Source organism: Colius striatus, chromosome 12, assembly GCF_028858725.1.
Source record: "Colius striatus isolate bColStr4 chromosome 12, bColStr4.1.hap1, whole genome shotgun sequence".
Taxonomy (NCBI): Eukaryota; Metazoa; Chordata; class Aves; order Coliiformes; family Coliidae; genus Colius; species Colius striatus.
In genome coordinates, this window is record NC_084770.1 from 6,024,927 (window position 1) to 6,043,183 (window position 18,257).

The 18,257-nt window shown below is 60.0% G+C and overlaps 3 protein-coding genes across 3 annotated transcripts in view; all 3 read right to left on the reverse strand.

The window, feature by feature from the left end:
• Positions 1 to 30: 30 nt before the first annotated feature.
• Positions 31 to 3,641, reverse strand: LOC133626485 (intestinal-type alkaline phosphatase-like). Its single transcript, XM_062006135.1, has 11 exons — positions 3,572 to 3,641; positions 2,887 to 3,003; positions 2,668 to 2,783; positions 1,817 to 1,991; positions 1,510 to 1,682; positions 1,286 to 1,420; positions 1,125 to 1,197; positions 907 to 1,039; positions 601 to 794; positions 392 to 502; positions 31 to 305 (listed from the first exon to the last, which is right to left on the reverse strand). The coding sequence occupies exons 1-11, from the start codon at positions 3,639 to 3,641 to the stop codon at positions 31 to 33; spliced, it is 1,572 nt and encodes a 523-aa protein (XP_061862119.1).
• Positions 3,642 to 4,176: 535 nt separating this feature from the next.
• Positions 4,177 to 8,008, reverse strand: LOC133626470 (intestinal-type alkaline phosphatase 1-like). The gene is made up of 11 exons (XM_062006022.1): positions 7,990 to 8,008; positions 6,606 to 6,722; positions 6,329 to 6,444; positions 6,081 to 6,255; positions 5,818 to 5,990; positions 5,601 to 5,735; positions 5,452 to 5,521; positions 5,220 to 5,352; positions 4,919 to 5,112; positions 4,679 to 4,801; positions 4,177 to 4,463 (listed from the first exon to the last, which is right to left on the reverse strand). The coding sequence occupies exons 1-11, from the start codon at positions 8,006 to 8,008 to the stop codon at positions 4,177 to 4,179; spliced, it is 1,542 nt and encodes a 513-aa protein (XP_061862006.1).
• Positions 8,009 to 8,700: 692 nt separating this feature from the next.
• The window catches only part of DIS3L2 (DIS3 like 3'-5' exoribonuclease 2), a 188,814-nt gene continuing 179,257 nt past the window's right edge, over positions 8,701 to 18,257 (reverse strand). The window contains exons 18-22 of the mRNA XM_062006087.1: positions 13,206 to 13,353; positions 12,847 to 12,977; positions 12,511 to 12,615; positions 11,707 to 11,808; positions 8,701 to 9,144 (exon numbers count right to left, since the gene is read on the reverse strand). Coding sequence (XP_061862071.1) covers positions 9,049 to 9,144; positions 11,707 to 11,808; positions 12,511 to 12,615; positions 12,847 to 12,977; positions 13,206 to 13,353 — 582 coding nt within the window. The 3' untranslated portion in view covers positions 8,701 to 9,048. The remainder of the gene's footprint in view (positions 9,145 to 11,706; positions 11,809 to 12,510; positions 12,616 to 12,846; positions 12,978 to 13,205; positions 13,354 to 18,257) is intronic.

Below are 18,257 nucleotides of genomic sequence, written 5' to 3' on the forward strand. Positions count from 1 at the left end.
GCCCGTGGGGTGCCCCTGGCGGCCGTGGGATCAGTGCAAGAGGGGCAGGAGGAGGGGCAGGAGGAGGGTGGGCAGGAGCAGGGCCGGGGGGGTGGTGCGGCTGCTGGGGGCAGAGTCCCGCTGGCGGCAGTCGGTGTAGGGCTCGAGGCAGGCGGCGTAGGCCATGACGTGGGCGACGTAGGTCTGCTCCTGCACCCCGTGGAAGAGGTGGGCCATGGGGCCCTTGGCCAGGATGGCCACGTCCTCGCCGCCGTGGGTCTCCGACTGGAGGGGCACGGCAGCCTGCTGCAAGTAGTCATACTGCTCTGGGGAGGGGGGAGAAGGGGGTGAGAGGGGCAGCAGTGGCCACCAGCCCCATCCCACGAGCCAGTCACGTTCCCTGTGCCCCTACCAACTGTGTCACTGTCCATGTCAGGCCGCTCCACGCCTTGGTAGCCTGGCCCATTCCCGTAGAGGATGGACGTGTAGTTCTTCCCATCAAGAGCTTTTCTGGGAGCCAGGCCTGGGGATGGAGCAAAGGGATGGGAGGGCGATTAGCCAAGGAACCCCTGGTTGACACCCCAATCCCCTCTGGCCGTGCCCCACTCTTGGTGGCCCTACCGAAGATGGAGGAGCCGCGCAGGGTGTAGCCGCCGAAGGAGAAGACGTGCGAGTGGTCGGCGGTGATGACGGTGAGGGTCTGCGCCTCGTCCGTCAGGGCTCCCGCCCGCGCAATGGCCCGGTCGAATTCCAGCGCCTCCGTCAGCGCCTGCTGGGCTGCGCCATTGTGGTGGCCGTGGTCAATTCTGCCACCTGCAGACGGGTGCCCACGGTGAGCTGGGGACCGAGGGCAGCACCCCCAGCTCTCACCCTCACCCTGGAACCTCCCCTGTCGCCCGGCCCAGAGGCACCAGCCCCCACTTATCTTCCACAAAGAGGTAGAAGCCGTTGGGGTTCCTGCTGAGGATGGTGATGGCCGCCTCCATCATCTCGGTGAGCGAGGGGTCCAGCGTGGTGTTACGCACCAGGTCGAACTTCATGTCAGCGGGTTCGAAGAGCCCTGGGAGGGGATGTGTTGGGGACAGGCTCAGCGCCCGCACACGTCCCGCCAGCCGCCGGCTCCTGGCACTCGGGACATTGCTTACCCATCAAATACGTCATGTTGGGGTCAGCGGCGGCACTCAGCATCTCCGTCTTGTTCCAGACGTAGCGGGCACCCTGCAGGCAAATCCCCAGGGGGTTGGCAGGGGCCCAGCCCCGTGCCCAGGAGTGGTGAGCAGAGGACCATCCCCACCACATCACCCACCGGCCGTGCTTCCAGCCACATGTCAATGAGGTTCTTGCCATCCTCACGTGTCCCGTTTTCCGAGCCGTAGGCGGGGTACTCGGGGTCCGGCGTCCCCACGGGGGTCATGTATTTCCTGCCGCCCCCCAGGATCACCTGCAGGGGACAGAACAGGTGAGGTGTTGGGGGGGATTGGCTGCGGGAGGTCTGTGCCTGCTCCCCCCACCCCACGCACGGGCGCTCACGTTGATGTCGACGTTGTGGACCAGCTGCCAGGCGATGTCCTTGCAGCCCTGCTGGAGTGCCTCGGCAGGCATGCTGCCATCCGAGTACCAGTTGCGGTTCACCACGTGGGCATAGGTCCCCGAGGGCGAGGCGTGCTGCACCCGCGTCGTCGTCACGATGCCCACCGCCTTCCCTGTCATCCCCCCCATCAGGCCCCATGAAGGGTGACACGGGGTCCCCCACTATCAAGCCCTGGGATGCTCGTGGCAGGGCGGCCCCTGCCGTGACACCCGCGGGCTTCCCCCTCAGCCCCGCACGGGCCGTTACCGGCGTTGCGGGCTCTCTCCAGCACCGAGACCACCTCGTTGCCCGCTGTGGTGTTGCACTCGGAGTAGCGGGCGGCCGCGCTCAGCCCCACCGTCTGGTAGTTGCCCTTCACCCCGCAGAGGTAGGCTGTGGCTGTCCCCGCGCTGTCGGGGACCTGCCGGTCCACGTTGTACGTCTGCCGAGGGCAAGCGCTGGGCTCAGGGCAGGGCTCGGCTGGCACAGGCACCCAGCGGGGTGTTGTCCCCATCTCCAGCGCCCCTCACTGCTCTCGGTTCATAGAATCATTTTGCTTGGAAAAAACCTTTAAGATCATCGAGTCCAACCCCTCGTCTCACGCTGCCATCACTAACCCATAGCCCTCAGCATCTCATCTATGCATCTTTTAAATATCTCCAAGGATGGGGCTCCACCTCCCTGGGCAGCCTGGGACTGTGTCTGACAACCCTCTCAGGGAAAAAGTTCTTCCTAATCTCCAGTCTAAACCTCCTCTGGGGAAACCTGAAGCTGTTTCCTCTTGTCCTGTCATTCATTACTGGAGAGAAGAAATTGACCCCCACCTTTTCAGGCAGCTGCAGAGAGTGATCCTGTCTGCTCTCAGCCTCCTCTTCTCCAGGCTGAACACCCCCAGCTCCCTCAGCCACTCCCCATCAGACTTGTGCTCCCGACCCTTCACCACCAACTTTGTTAAACCATTTGCTCACTTGAGGATGGGCGTGGGATGGGCAGTGACCTTGTGCACCCCTTGCATGCATTCCTGGGGTGCTTCTGTGCCCATGTGCATCACCGTGGCCCCACTCTTGTCCCATGCCCAGTGTCACCCTGGCCACGTGCCCAGCGTGGCAGGGATTTACCTTGGAAAGAGCTATGTAGGGGAAAGCATCCAGGGCGAGGGGGGTCTCAGGGCCCAGCTTCCCCTGCTCCTGCCCCTTTAGGATGCGGGTGGCCGTGATGGTGGGGATCCCAAATCCTGGGCGAGGAGAGAGGGTCCTGGTAACCACATGAACCAGGTGCCCTCCCCATGTCCGCATGGCCATGCCAGCCTGCCTGCCAGGGGTGCCAGTGGGACTCACCATCCCCGAGGAAGAGGAGGAGGTTTTTGGCTTGGCTTATCCTGGGCTGGATCTTGAAGGCAGTCTCGATGGCTTCAGCTGCCTGCTTGTTCCAGTAGGATGGATCCTCTTCCTCCACTGGGACAAGGCAGCACCCATCAGTCCCAGCTCACTTGCATCCACATCCCAGGGGTACCCACATCCCAGGGGCTGCTGCATCCCAGGGGTACTCACTCCTCGGGCACCCCTATGATGAGGCCTCCTCTAATGTTGACTGAGCAAGTCAAGGTGCTGTTTGAGGTGGAGGGAAACCATGCGGGTTTGCACCCACTGCCTGAGCCAGGGGCCCTGGGGCAGGGAAAGAGGGGGTGCAGCAAAAAGGAACATGGTGGGGAATCATCTGGCAGGTGGGATGAGGCCAAATCCATGGCAAGCAGTGTGGAGGCTCCAGGCACTTCCCTGAGACCCACCAGCCCAGAAACAAGCAGGAACCTGATCCCACGGGGGGGGGGGGGGGGGGGGGAAATTGGCTCAAGGACCTCAGAAAAGCAGAGGTAAACCCCATTAACCCTTGCAGAGCTGGGAAGCCCCTGCTCTCCTCCCCAAACCCTCCCCTGGCCAGCCAGGCTGGTGCCCTGACGGGTTCCACACTTCCCTTGGCACCCACTGCAGCCAGCCAGGCACGGGTCCCCATCCTTGTGCCCACCTGGGATGACAGCAGTGCTGAGCCCTGTCCAGAGGCTCAGGTAGAGGGTGAGGGGTGCCAGGAGCTGCATGGTGAGATCCAGTAGCCTGACACCGTTGGCAGTGTCTGCAACACCATCTGATCTGGGGAGGGACTTTGGACCAGAATGAGTGCTTGCAGGGTGTGTGGAGCTATCTCTGATAGCTGGATGTCCTGCCAGGCAGTGGCACAAAGGCCACGGGGTTGGGCTGCTGGCACCTCCTTGGCATACAATACTATTGCTGCTGGGGATGGACAGACTTCAGGTACAGACACAGAGCGCAAGAGTATGGGCAGTGCTCGGCAGGTGTCATTCATCACCTCCTTCATCCCAGTGCCTCCAATGCTGGTCCTGGGGGGTTAAAATTAGGAACCATGACCACCTGGGGAAACTGAGGCACGAGGCAGCACTTTAGGAGGTGATTGCCACTGCAAGCCCTCACAGGGCAGATGGAGACGAGCAACACCTGGTTTATTGTATCCATTGATCCTGGCCACGGAGGGGACTTGGCTGCCAAGACCCTCGATGGGGCAGCTGGGGGTGGCTTGGGGCAGCTTGGGTTGAAGTGGAGCTTAGCTGGGGTCTCTCAGCCCCCCACCACGTGGGCAGCCACGCAGAGGGCCAGGAGGGCAAGCAGGGGCTGTGGGGAGCACTGGGTGCCCTGGGAGGCCCTGCGGGCTGCCCTGCACCCGGGCTCAGCGGCGTAGGGCTCGAGGCAGGCGGCGTAGGCCATGACATGGGCGATGTAGTGCTGCTCCTGCACTCCATGGAAGAGGTGGGCCATGGGGCCCTGGGCCAGCACCACCACATCCTCCCCACCGTGAGTCTCCATCTCCAGGGGCACGGCTGCCTGTTGCCTGTAGTCCTTGTCCTCTGCAGAGGGGCAGGAGAAATGGTGCTGGGGTACAGCAGGCTTCCCGACTCGTCACAGGGTTGGGGGGAGCAGCTCTCGTCACCCTGAGGTCAGGGTGATTCCTACCTGTGGGCCTCCTGAGCCCCATTGACACTGGGCCCCACGTAGCCCTGGTGGCCACGCTCATGGGATGCTCCCTCTAGCCCCTCTACATCCTCCCCCCACCCCCACAGACTCGTACCTGCTGCAGGGAGGCTGGCGGCCGGCCGAACCCCGTCACGGATGCTGTAGCCAGGACCGTTGCCATAGAGGATGCTGGTGTAGGCTCGCTTGTCCTTGGCTTTCTTGGGGGCAAGCCCTGCCACAGGGAAAGACGTTGTCATCTCCTGTCCTCAGCTCCCTGCCCTGGCCAGCTCAGCCTCTGGTGGGAGCAAATAGAGGGGGATGGTGGAAACAGAGATGCTCTGGGACCCACCGAAGATGGAGGTGCCACGCAGTGTGTTGCCCCCAAAGGTGAAGACGTGGGAGTGATCGGCTGTCACCACGGTCAGGGTGTCGGAGGGAGAGGTGAGCTCCCCTGCCCGCGCCACCGCCCGGTCCAGCATGACGGCCTCCGTCAGCGCCAGCTTGGCCCGCCCGCTGTGGTGGCCGTGGTCGATCCTGCCACCTGCACGGGCAACGCGGCCGTCACCCTCTCCCCGCTCCCCTGGGACGGCCGCTCGCTCCCAGCACTTCCCCCAGCCCCAGCCACGCTGCCTGCCTGCAGCTACTCATCTTCCACAAAGAGGAAGAAGCCGTTGGGGTTCCTGCGCAGGATGCGAATGGCCTTCTCCGTCATCTCCACGATGGAGGGGTCCGTGGAGGCGTTGCGGTTCAGCTCGTACCTCATGTCCTTGGGCTCAAACAGGCCTGGGGGAGCGGCGTGTGGGGTCCATGCTGGGGCTGCTTTGTCACCCCCAGAGCGGGGAGGAGGAGGCGTTGCAGTGGGGCAGGTGGTGGTGCTCTTACCCATCAGGTGGCTCACGGAGGCATCATCGACCGCATCCAGGCCCTTCTTGTCCCAGACGTAGCGGGCGCCCTGCCAGGGAGAACAGAGCCGGTGCCAGTGATGTGCCCCCCATGCCCAGTGCCACACGCCCTCTGCCCCAGCACATTACCTGGTTGGCACTCAGCCATCTGGCAATCAAGTTGAGGCCATCCTTCCTGGTGCCGTTCTGAGCCGAGTCCTCCGGGTACTCGGGGTCTGGGGTCCGCTTGGGGGTCATGTACATCCGCCCGCCGCCCAGGATCACCTACAGGGAGCTCAGCGGACCCTTCCAACACCCCCGGGGTCCCCTCCCTCCCTCCCTCCCCCGCGCCCGCTCCCCAGCTCACGTTGATGTCTGTGTTGTGCACCAGCTGGTAGGCAATGTCCTTGCAGCCATCCCTCAAGGCCTCCTTGGGCATGTTGGCGTCGGCGTACCAGCTGCGGCTGGCCGAGTGCGCGTAGGCGGCGGCGGGGGACGCGTGCTGTACCCGCGTGGTTGTCACGATGCCCACCGCCTTCCCTAAGGTGTACAGGGAGCCCGTGTGGCCCTGCACAGCGCGGCACGGCCTGGGGACGCCCGCGCCAGGCTCTCCGGCCCTCGGCCCCGTACCTGCCAGCCTGGCCCGGTGCAGGATGGAGTCCACCTCATTGCCAAAGGCAGTGCGGCATTTGCCGTAGGTGGCCGCCCCGCTCAGCCCCAGCGTCTTCGCGTTGGACTTGACCCCGCAGAGGTAGGCAGTGCCCGTGCCAGCGCTGTCGGGCACCTGCCGGTCGATGGTGTAGGTCTGGAAGCAAGCGGGGGGCCGGTGGGGTTGGGAGCAGAGCGGCAGGGCCACCCCCCGGCGCTGCCCCACTCACCTTGGCCAGGGCCATGTGGGGAAAGGTCTCCATGGCCAACACGCTCTCCTCGCCCGAGCCGCCGGCCAGCTGCCCCTTGTAGATGCGAGCTGCCGACATGGTGGGCAGCCCCATGCCTGTGGGCACGGCAGAACCGTGGGGTGGCCGAGGGCCAGTCCTGCCCTCCCCAGGCACGGAGCAGGGCACCTGCACCAGCCCCATCTTCTCACCAGCCACGTGCCCTGGCTGCCGCGGAGCCGTGGAGCTGCAGGGCCTGGCTGGGACCCGGGGGACTCACCATCACCCATGAAAAGGATGATGTTTTTGGCCCGCTGTGCTGCTGGCTGCAATGCCAGGGCTGCCTCCAGCCTCCTCCTGGCCCCTTTGTTCCAGTAGCCTGGGGTCTTCTCAGCGTCTGGGGAGCAGAGCCAGAGGCATGTGGGGGCACAGGCACCCTGAGGATACCCAGGAGCTACCCCCAGAGGGACCAGGGTGGGCATCTCCCAAGGCAAAGTTAGTGGCTCTGAGTCCCCTCCACAGGGGCCTCAGAGGGACCAGGAGCCCTGGAGTCTGGATCCCCAGGACCAAAGACTGGGGATTAGACCAATCTTTGGCAACCCCAGCATTGCCCACAGTCCATCTGCAGAGGGGGAAACTGAGGCAGGCTTTGGCAGGGACATTCCTTGTGCCTCTCAGCAGAGAGTCAGAGATGCCTGAGCATTAGCCCCATCCCCTGGCCAGTGTGCCCTGCCTGGGCAACCATGTCTGGCTGTGGGTATCAGGCTGCTTGATACAAAGCCACTGCCAGGAGGCCAGAGCCAGGGGCTGGGGACAGGGCCTGCTTCAGTGGAGGCTGAGACAAACCCATTCAAAGGTTGGAGGCTCAAACCCCCCTGAGGTGCCCAAGAGGGTTTGCCATTGCTGGTATCATATGGGGAGGTGACAAGGTCCCCAGTGACCTCCAGGGAAATGGCACCAGCCCCACCACCCCCCAAACAAGAGCTCCTATCACCCCCATCCCACACGTCCCCTGTCACCTGAGGCTGCAGCAGTGAGCCGGGAAAGCAGGCAGAGGAGAAGGCAGGTTCCAGGAGAGAGCAGCCACCCCATGCTGCCCACCCCAACTCCCTCCCCAAATGCTGCCTGAGTCCAGGGTGTGGGGGGGACACACAGAGCTCTTTATGGCCCTTCCCTGTCCCGCCAGAGGGCCGAGACTGTGAGCTGATAACATTCAGAGACTATCTCCCAGCCCTGCCCAGGGTCCTCCCAATCCCCCTTGGAGCCATCCCTGCCCCCATCAGTGAGGGAGGACCTCCAGAGCCCAGGGCACTTGGTGGCCCCCAGCTCCCCAGGGAGTGGCGGGGAGGGCAAAGGGCTGGTTTTGCACAGGCTGAGCTGGATTGGCCTGGTTTCGCCTGTGACAGAGCCGAGGAGAAGGACACTGGGCTGAGGGAGAGTGAAGGGTTACCTTGCCTTTGGTGCCAGTGTCCTGGGGTCTCCTCTGCCAGGAGACACAGTCACACGCTACCTGCCAGGCCCTGGGACAGCCGGTGCCCGACACGATGGGCACAGCGGGACAGCCTGTGCCAGCACAGCGAGGTCCCTGCTGCAGGCAGAGGACAGTCCTGTCACCAGCACCCAGCGAGGAGCCAGAGACCCTGGGAGGAACAGGCTGCTCCCACCTCCCAAGGTGATGGCCATGTGTGGCTGCACCGGGCCACTGGAAGGATGTCAGCCTCACAACCCCCAGGGACCACAGGTGTCCCTGACGGCTTTCACGGCTTCCCAGCTCCTGGGGAGCATCTTGTACCCAGCCCCGACCCACTCCAGGGCCTGACCCCCATCCTCACTTGGGCTGATCGGGTTTGGCCAGCTCTTGGCTTCTGTGTCAGAGCCACACGTGTCACCACTGCTGCTCGTGCATGATGGATCCACTCCTCACCAGACATCAGTCCCTCCACTGGCCATTGCCTGTGGCTGCCCATCCCCACGGGGCTGATGGAGCAGCCTGTGCCTCTGGAGACATCCCACAGGGCACCATCTGGGAATGCATTGATGGGGAGCAGGCAGAGGTGCCTGGAGGCTGCAGAGCGGCTGGATGCTCTCTGGAGTGGCAGGAAGAGGTAGTGACGGTGCTGAAGGGTGCCTGAGCAGCGCTGAGCTGGAGGACAGGGTGTGTGGGACTGGAGCAGGCAGTCGGTGGCTCCAGGAAGGCTCAGTGGGAGGGCTTAGCCGCTGCAGAGGGAGCACACATCCACCCCACCACCACGCCCGGGGATTTCACAATGCCGGGGAAGCAGCAGTCAGGGGAAGGCACAGGGCTGCCCAGGACACTCCCGCCTGGGGGAATGTGGAGGAGATGAAATAAAACCTGCACGAGTCCCCCACGTGGCTGCCGACCCAGCTTTTATTACATGACACACAACCCTGCAAGAAACCCTCCTGCATGGTCCACAGCCCCGTGGCTTCCATCCCACTGCATCGCACCACATCCCACCCGGGGGGCTGAGCCAGCCCGTCTGCCTCCCGGGACACGCAGCCTCGGGCCAGACACCTTAAAAACCCCAAACCACGAACGCATCAAGCTAAAAACCCCCGAGGACACAAATGCCCCGCCTGGGGCAGGCCCAGCCCTGAGCCCCCTTCCTGGCCCGAGTTAAAATTCAAACCAGAAACGACACGGTGTCGGTTTCAGAAGCGCAGCTGCTGGGAGCCGCGTCCCGGCAGCCTCACGGCGCGGCTCACGGCGCGCTGGGCCTCTTCAGCACCGCGCTGTACTTGAGCGGGACGCCGTCCGACGCCAGCACCACCTCCACCAGCGTGAAAATGGTGATGACCTGCAGCGAGGGACACACACACACACACACACACGAGAGAAAGGGTTGTTGAGGCGGTGTGGCATCGCCGCAGGATCCGCTCAGAACCGCGCTGGCCTTTGCCGTGGCACCCACGGGGAGCAGGGACATGGGGCACAGTGGCTCCAGACAGCTCTGCCGGGGGCTGGGCTGCCCCTGGGGCTTCAAGGGCAACAAAGCCAGTCAGGGAACCCAAACTGACCTAAAAGAGCCTCTCAAAACATCAGGCGCCAGTCTTGTTCTCTGCACAGTCTGGCAGGCGCATGAGTGACCGTGCCCTTGGCTTTGGGCCCCAGCTGCCCCTGAAGCCTGCCTGTGTCTCCCTTCACCAGCTGCACAACACACAGTCATCCCTTAATGAACCAGTTTGGACATGTGCCAAGGGTGAGCTGCAGGGAGAAAGGTTTTCCACATGATGCTGAGCATTTTGTAAGCATCCCACAAGAAGAGGACGGCCCCTCCGTGCCCCCGCAGTGAGAGGAGAGCCGGGAAGGGAGCATGATGCACGAGAGGAAGGCAAAGGAATAAAGACTCCCAAAAAATCAATCCCTCTTGTTCAGGAAGGCATTGCTGCCTGCTGCCACCTCCCTGGTCCTCTCTTCATGCAATTGTGGGGGTTAGAAGTGCAAAGCGTGGATCAGGTCTATCCATGAGGCACGGGCTGGCTGCCCCAGGGCCAAGGGCTGGCATTTGTGGCCCTTGCTTGCAGAAGCCTGTGTCCAAGCCCTGTGCTCGCTGGAGAAGTGGGCACTGAGCCATCAGTGTAACCTTGTCAAACCCTTCCCAGCTCATCCAGTGCTGACTGCTCCAGATTAATCATTCAGAGCAGGAAAATCTCATTGAGACTCAAATGTATCAAAGCAACCAGTGAGGAACAGAGGGCAGGGAAATCCTTTTGCAGAGCTGTTGGCTACCTAGCCCCAGCCCCCTGCTCCCTCCTAGCTGGCACAAGCATGGGGTGGTGGCCATGGGGCAGTCTCCCATGTCTGTGAGAGTCAAATGGGGATTATCAAGGCTCTCTCTTGCAATCCTGCCTCATCCCTTTGCTGAACTACCGGGACCAGCATGATTTCACACCTAATGCCCTGAGCCTTACACCCACTTCATCGTCAAGCCCCAAGTAATGGCCACTGAAGTCATCTGGAGCTCGGGGAGAGAAGGGGCAAAACTTCCCCTCCATGGCAGGGCCAGCCAGCCCTGCACAGCTCCTCACAAGCAGCCTTCCCTGCTATTCTCACTGCCTGGCCAGACTCAGCCAGGCTGGGAAGCAGAGGCTGAGTGCTGGGGAGCTGGAGGTGCTTGGTCCTGGGACTGCCAGGGTGACATCTCCCACACAGCTCCAGGCAACCTGGCTGGAGGTTTATCAGCTTGGGGATCTGCTGGCTCAGAGGACAGCTCAGAGCCTGCTCTCAGGGGAGGGCTCCAGTGTTTTCTTAGGAGGAGTGGATGGTTTGTGGAGGAGTTTCCTCTCCTGCTGAGTGTTTGCTTAACCAAAATGGGCCCTGCACATGCTGGGGCATCATTTTCTCACACAGGTCCCTGCTAGGGTGTACATGATACCCTCTCCTGTAGGAAAGGAGGAATTGAGGCCACTTCAGGCTGCATCCATGGGGCTTCTCTGAGCCAAGCCGAGAAAGGAAAGCTCAGCTTCAAAGGGAAGGAGGTCTGCACAAATGCCTGCAGCAGCCTGGGAGCTTGATCCTCCCTGCCCACAACATCCCCTCAGGAAGGAAAGGACTCCCCAGGACATGCATCACACCAGCTGGGAGGCTCAGCCCAGCCCTGTGTCAGGAGCCCTTTTCACCCAGCCCCAGGTGGACAAGGACGGGATGTGCTGGGCTTGGTTGGAAGTGGAGTTATTGAGCAGAACCCCCAGAGCGGTGCAGGAGAGGGTGGGATGCAGGAGAGCTTGGGATGCAGGAGAGGTTGGGGTGCAGCCCTCCCAGCCCTGCCCAGGCAGCAGGCAGGGATCACAGCAGTCAACACAGCCCTGATTCCAGACAAAAGCTGGCAAAGCAGCACCACTTAATCAAGCCAGACTAATGTGATTGCTCCCTTTGATTGAGTTACCGAGTTAATAGATGACAGGGACACAAGAGAGAGATTTCTAGATGCTGTTAAACCATTTGACACTGCATCTCAGGAAGTCCAACTTAAAACATTCTTCCTAATTAGGTCTCAACCCTGTCACGGGGATGGAAACCCAAAGCAAGAGCCTTGCCAGAGAGGGCAAGGAATGCCAGGATAGGGGGAAGGGTCTGGAGAGGCACTGCCTTAGGCCTGATCTTACTTAACAGCTTAATTGATAATCTGGAAGAAGGAAGTAAACAGCATGTTAATTCAATTCCTGGAAGAAACTGAATTGGGAGGCAGGGCACACAGCAGGCAGCGCCGAGTCTGAGGCCGCAGAGGGGTCAGATGCAGGGGCTGCAATGGGACGGAGCGGGGCTGGAGGGCAGTCCTGCCCCTGTGGACATCACAGGATCCACACAGGCTCTACACCATCCCCGTGCTGTGAGCTCACCCCACACTGGAGGCTCTTACCTGGCGCACAGATTCCTGCTCCAGCTCCTCCGGCTCCCACATGAGTGTCAGCTCTGGCTTCTTCCCCACCTTTTGGAAGTGGAAGCCCAGCAAGGGCAGCGCCTGCAGGCAGGGACAGTGTTGGGAGCAGCCTGTGGCCCTGACAGCATCCCCCACTCAGCCCTCCCCCTGTGCCATGGCTGGGGATGCTGCTGCTCTCGCCCAGCGCTGCCTCTGAGGCTCTTTAAGCACCGGGATGCAGCAGCCCCTGAGCCTGAGCCTGGCACGTAAATCAGGGGCTGTTGTGATACACAAACAGCCCATCTATCATACTATATGTCCTGTTTAAAGATGTCATTGCCAGCCATATAACCAGGTTATTAAAGGAAGATGCTGTCACTCCCTGCAGGTGTTGGCCCACAGTGCTGCTGTCACAGCCCCAGATATACCGTCTGATTAAAGGGAACACAAGCCAGCCTCACTCCCTCGCCTCGCCTCAGCTCCCTGGTCATCTCTGTACCCCTGAACCCATCTTATTCCCTTTTACCTGGACTAAAATCACCCCCAGCATGTAGCTGATCCTCAGAGATTGGGCTGCTCCAGACCCTCTCCAGCCCCCTGTGCCTGCCTGGAGTCGAGGGAAGGAGGGAACACCCCAGAAAGGCTCCCTCTCCTTTGGCTAGTCAGGCTTGAGTACAGCTCTGCTGGCTGCCAGGCTGGCACAGAAGGGCACTAGGACAGCCACTACCTCCAATGATGCCAGGCTGCTGCAGCTCTCTCTGATGAGGCAGCGTTGGCACTATCTCACACTGCTGAGGTACTCACATTGCAGTAGATGCGCTTCTGGACTCCAAACTTCAGCACTAGGACATCAAAGGCCTCGTTCAGGACACCCATCACCATGGCCTCTGACTCCAGAGGACCACACTCCTGCCAAGAGACGGGGTTGTCATTGCACTGGCATCTCCCACCCAGTTGTCCCCAAGGGAGCCAGCGCCTCCAGGTCCTGGAGAGAGCTCTGGGGCTCAGTGTGTCCCCTCGCTGTTTGCCCTCCCCAAGGCCAGTTTGGCAGCTGCACAGCCCTCTGCTGGGTGGCATCTAGGCTGGGCCTTCATGGGGAAATCCAGACATGCCTTGGGGAAAGATGGTCTTGGCTCTTACCCTGACGAAGATGGCAAAGAAAAGGTCAGCGCTGAGCTCCTGCACCCTCTTGGAAGCCATCTTCCGGTCGTTGCAGTGATCTGCCTGTCTCTGGATGGCCTCTTTCTCCATCCTGATGGGAGAGCTGGCACCTGGGAAGGGGACAAGTGACAGTGAGGTGCCCGTACCCCCTCCCGCTCCAGAGCCGTGCCACAGCACCTCGATGCCCAGCTCACCTCCGCGCTCTGTCACTTCAGGGAGCTGCCCCGCGGGACGCAGGCTGAGCACCCAGCACCCGTGGCGGGCAGGACAGAGCCCTGCCTGTGCCAGGCACGGCCAACCCCTCCCCTGCAGCCCCTGGAGCTGCCGCGGGCACCCACCGAGCGAGGCGGAGAGGAGCCGGTGCACCAGGACGTCGGCGTAGCGGCGGATGGGCGACGTGAAGTGCGTGTAGAACGGCACGTTCAGCGCGTAGTGGCGGAACAGGGTCTCGTCCCCCAGCACACCCGTGCAGAAGTAGACAGCCATCTGAAAGGGAGGGGGAAGTGGAGGAAAGGGGTGAGCAAGGATGGCTGCAGGACCTTGCATGAGGCTGGAGGGGTGTGTCTGTGAGACGGCCCTCCAGCTGCTGCTCAGTTTGGGCTGTGCAGGGACAAGGTGGGTGCTGCAGGAACCGAGCACAGAGCAAAGGGGCAAAGCCATTGCAAGGGCCTGCTGGCTGCCAGCTGGCCCTGCCTGGCCCCAGGGAGTGCATCAACTTCCCATCACACGTGGGTTTAAGCAGTCTGCTGCTTCTGCTCAGGCCCTGGGGCTCGTTCACCACCTGCCCTCGCTCCCAGGGGAGAGCCCACATGGGTTTAAGCAGTCTCCTGCTTCTGCTCAGACCCTGGGGCTCATTCACCACCTGCCCTGGCTCCCAGGATGAGCCCAGCCTGTCCTGTGCCTGCCACAAATGCTCTGGTCCCAAAGAGGGGCCAGGCTCTTTGGGTCTGGGTCCAACTGCAGGCTCCACACAGCTGCTGTGCCGGACTGGAGAGCACTGGGGGCTGGGAGGAGTGGCTCCCTCCATTCACTGAGGAGGAGGAGGAGACAGCCCCACTGTCTCCATCCTGTGAGGACGGCTGCTGGGCAGGACTACCCATCTACACCGTGTGTGCTGCCCAACTGCCTCTTCAGCAGGAGCCTCTCCTGGCTGCACCACCCCTGTTATCCCACATGTTACAGCTTTTATTTTTACATGTGTGAAACACCAGCCCTCTAGGCTGGGAAAACAAGAGGGGCTGAGGCCAGGCAGGGAGGGAGACTGCAGTGGGGTCAGGGGGGTTGTAGTGGGGTCACGGCACAGTGGCTATTGAATGAACCCGTGTAAAAATGAGAGCAAGTGACTTAAAACAAACAGGAGTAGCCAGCTCTGATTACAGAGCCGTCCTGGGATCCAGGGTTTGGGCAGCTGTATGCTCTGCTCTCCAGCCCAGCAGCACTGCCAGCTCCTGCTGAGAAGCAACACACTGATCCGGGCAAGTAAATACAGCAGGTTAAAAAAAGCAGCATCGGGCCCAGCCTTATGATGAGCCCCAAGAGCTGGGGTAGGAGCTGTGGCGGCTGCCAATCTCTACAACCCAGAACTAAATTGTTTCTGATGGACTCCACAAAGCACAGTCTCCACTCAATCAGCTCTGCTCCCACGGAACGAGGCTGTGTGCGGCCGGGCAGGGAGAGCGGCTGCTGCTGGAGAGCGGTGCCCTCCTGCACACAGACAGGGATTTAATGCCCACAGGCATTTATGCCAGGCTCCTGGGCACAAGGGGGGGAAGGTCCCTGCAATGCCAGATAGGTAGAAAGCAGAGCAGAGGTCAAAACCCTGGCTTGGGGAGAGCCCCTGGAAAGGGGTCGTCCCCTCCCTGTGCCCAGCAGGGCCAGGGCAAACCCGGCCTTGTTGCCAGTTAGAAAAGGTGCTGAAGGTCCCATGCTGCTTGCTGAGGGACCTCTTCCTGATGCATCTGCTGGCCAAACCAAGCAGTCAGTTTTGTCCAGCACCAGTTTTGACACTCTTTTGTCAGCTCACCGAGGCTGGCATCAGCTTGGGTATGACAGCAAAAGCACTGCCCTGGGCTGTGATAAGCTTCCACACCGCAGCGAGCCCAGTCCCACACCAACCCGACACCAACACAGCTCTCCCCAGGGACATCAGCCTGGTGTAAAGCAGATGTTTTCTCATTCACAGATTTGCCTCACAAGTGGTCTCAAATCCCCAAGGTTTGCTGCAATCCCTGGAGAACCACGAGGAGCCTGGAAATAAATCAGCCCCGGCCAACCAGGGGTGGCTTTGCTGGCACCGACAGATTGAATCCCCGAGTGACTGAGCCCCTGAAAAATGGTATGTCGCTGCTCCTTCATCTGTGACAAGGCTGCTGGCATGGCAATCTAGGCACTCCCCCAGCCACACACATTACCAGTCGCTTCCCATCTCCTTCCCCCTCCAAGAGGCTGATGTCTTGACCACCAGCATGCACTGGTGGAAGACACAGGCTTGGCGTGACCATGGATGTTAAACCTGTGGGCAGCCTGCTTTGGCTTCTCTAGCTGCAGCCTTGTCCCTGAAACATCAGCTTTATCACTGGGAGCTGAGTGCAGGTGACTTCTCAGTGCCCTGCCTGTCAGAGCGATGGCCCAGCCCTACCAGCACGAGCCCCGGCATGTCTGGGCTCCACAGCCGCCTCTGTGATCCACTCAGATCTGTCCTCTCCCCCATGAGGGACTGGGGCAGCATGAGACTGATTCTTCCATCTGCTCTAATCCTGGTGTGAGACAGCAAAAACTCCTCTCCCCAGGGAAAGCTCCTTCCACCAGTAGCTGTCTGCCCTGTCTGAAGGGCAATGGCATGACTTTAAACTACCCATCCTCTGTATTTAGCAATAGGAACAACAACAGGAATGTGAATTGCTCAGGATTTTGTGGAGCTGTGAGCCCATCCCCACAGTGAGTGTGGTTGAGGACTGGTGAGCACAGAGAGCAGCCCTGATGTGTCTCACCGTGGCCCTTCCTCATGGCTGGGGGTCATACAGACGCACTGCTGAGAGCACAGCCTGGGTCACACTGGGACACGGCCCTACAGATGGGAAGGGAGCATCTGCTCACCTGGCTGGTGGCTTTGGGCAAGTCTGAAACTCCATTTAGAAACTAAACAACAAATGGGCAACTGCATGAGCTCATCCCAGGATCAAGATAGATTTCTGCTTCTTCTGGCTCATGCCCCACTTCCAGCAACGAGAGCCCAATCGTGTGTGGCAGCACCACCCAGACACACAGGCTGCCCTGCAGGGATGATGGGCTCAGCTGTAAAATGGGTTTTGCCCTATTATAGAACCATAGAACCATTTTGGGTGGAAAAGACCTTAGAGATCATCAAGCCCAACCACTCATCTCACACTGCCAAGCCCATCACTTACCCACGTCCCTCAGCACCACAGCTGCACAGCTTTTAAATACCTTCAAGGATGGTGACTCCACCACCTCCCTGGGCAGCCCATTCCAATGCTTAACAACCCTCTCAGTGAAAAAGTTCTTCCTAGTGTTCAATCTAAACCTCCCCTGACACAACCTGAACCCATTTCCTCCTGTCCTGTCATTCATTAATGCAGAGAGGAGATCAACCCACGTCGCACTACAACTCCCTTTCAAGTAGTTGCAGAGAGTGGCTCCTGTCTCTTCTCAGCCTCCTCTTCTCCAGACTAAACACCCCCAGCTCCTCAGCTGGAGCTGCTCCTCATCAGACTTGTGCTTCAGACCCTTCAAAAGCTTGGTTGCCTGTCTCTGGACAAGCTCCAGCAGCTCAATGTCCTTCCTGCAGTGAGGAAGCGTGCCAGACAGCAGGTTTGCCAGGCACAGGTGGCACCTGAACACACTGGCACCGTGGCCTTCTGATGATGAAATTAGTCCAGTCCCTGCCAAAATCGTGTCTCGTGGAATATCTCATTTAAAAATTCCTCTTTATCTAACTCTGTGCCTGGTATCTGCTCTGCAGAAGCCTCCATCCCCAAAACCTTGATGCCTCTCTTTCACACACAGATCTAACACATATCCACAGGGTTAAACCTTAACAAGGGTTGCTGGGAGATACCTCAAAGCACACCCACCACCTCTCCAACCACAGCCTCAGGAGACCACAGAGGCAGAAATCCCTGCAAGTCAGTGGGTCCCAAAAAGCTCATCTCCTACTTGATGCCACTGCAGAACTGAGTTGCCTTCTCCTTACTCATCCCTCCTGGCCACCAGCCAGGCTTGCTCCATGTGCTCCTGCTGGCAAAGCCCAAGCTTGTGACAAGTCAGCAGGACCAGACAGGGACACCAAGGAACTCATGTCACCACTGAACCTTCCACCAGAAAAGGTGTGACAGAGGGGACCAGGACAAGCCAAAGCAGGACATGGGATCTGGGACAACACAGGCAGCTCCAGAGAACACTCCCTGCACTTTACAAAGCAGCACTCCTGAGCTGGACACATACATGAGGGAGTGATTTACTGAACACCTTCAGTCCCCAATCCTACTTGCAGGCAAACACTGAGTCACTGAAGTACAGCAGGACTTCAGGCAACTGCTAATGAGTAAATGGAGCAAATAAGCTACTTAGAAGAGCGACAGTCACATCAGTGATGTTGGGAAGATGATTCACTCCTGCAGTGGTACGCAGGCCACAGCAGAGAGATCATTTCAGGAACATGCCACTTCTGCCTGGGGGGTAGGATTTCCCTCAGAGGAGGCTGTTCTGTGCCCAGATGCAAACGCAGAGCAGCAGATGCTTCACAGAATTGGGTTTTTGTAACAGTGATAAGCACCTCAATAGATGTCTTGAGTTGCAGATGCACTGCACATGCCAATCAGTGTGAGCAGTGTAAGTCTCCATCACAGAGATCTTCCCAGAACATCTCTTTGTCCAGAGGGAAACCAAAGGGTTTCCAGAGCTTCCCTGCTTCTAAGAGCATGTTGCTGGGTACTAGGCTTGCTCATGGCCAGTCCCACATCCCTGCTTCATCCTCACTCTTGATTCCTTCTTTGAACCAGTTCCTTCTTTGGACCATGATGTGAAGAAATGGCACAGACATGAACCATGGAGCCTGGCCACCAGCTCTTCACAGAGCAGGCTTGGTCCCTGTGAGCCTGCCAACACATGGGTGAAGCACCTTAACTAGTAACAACAGGGATAGTATGGGGACAGGGAGGAAAGTCCTAGCCTGACCCTGCCATCCAGCAAAGCTCTTGTTGCCCAGGGGACATCCCAGTGTCAGCTGCATGGGGCTGGAGGCACAGTGTGAAGCTGCTGGCAGCCCTGCAGCACCATATTCAATGTCCATTCACTCTCCCTCTATGTAACAACCAGCTAAGGCAACGTGAATGGGGTGAGGGTTGGAGACAGCTCCAGCCAGACAGCAG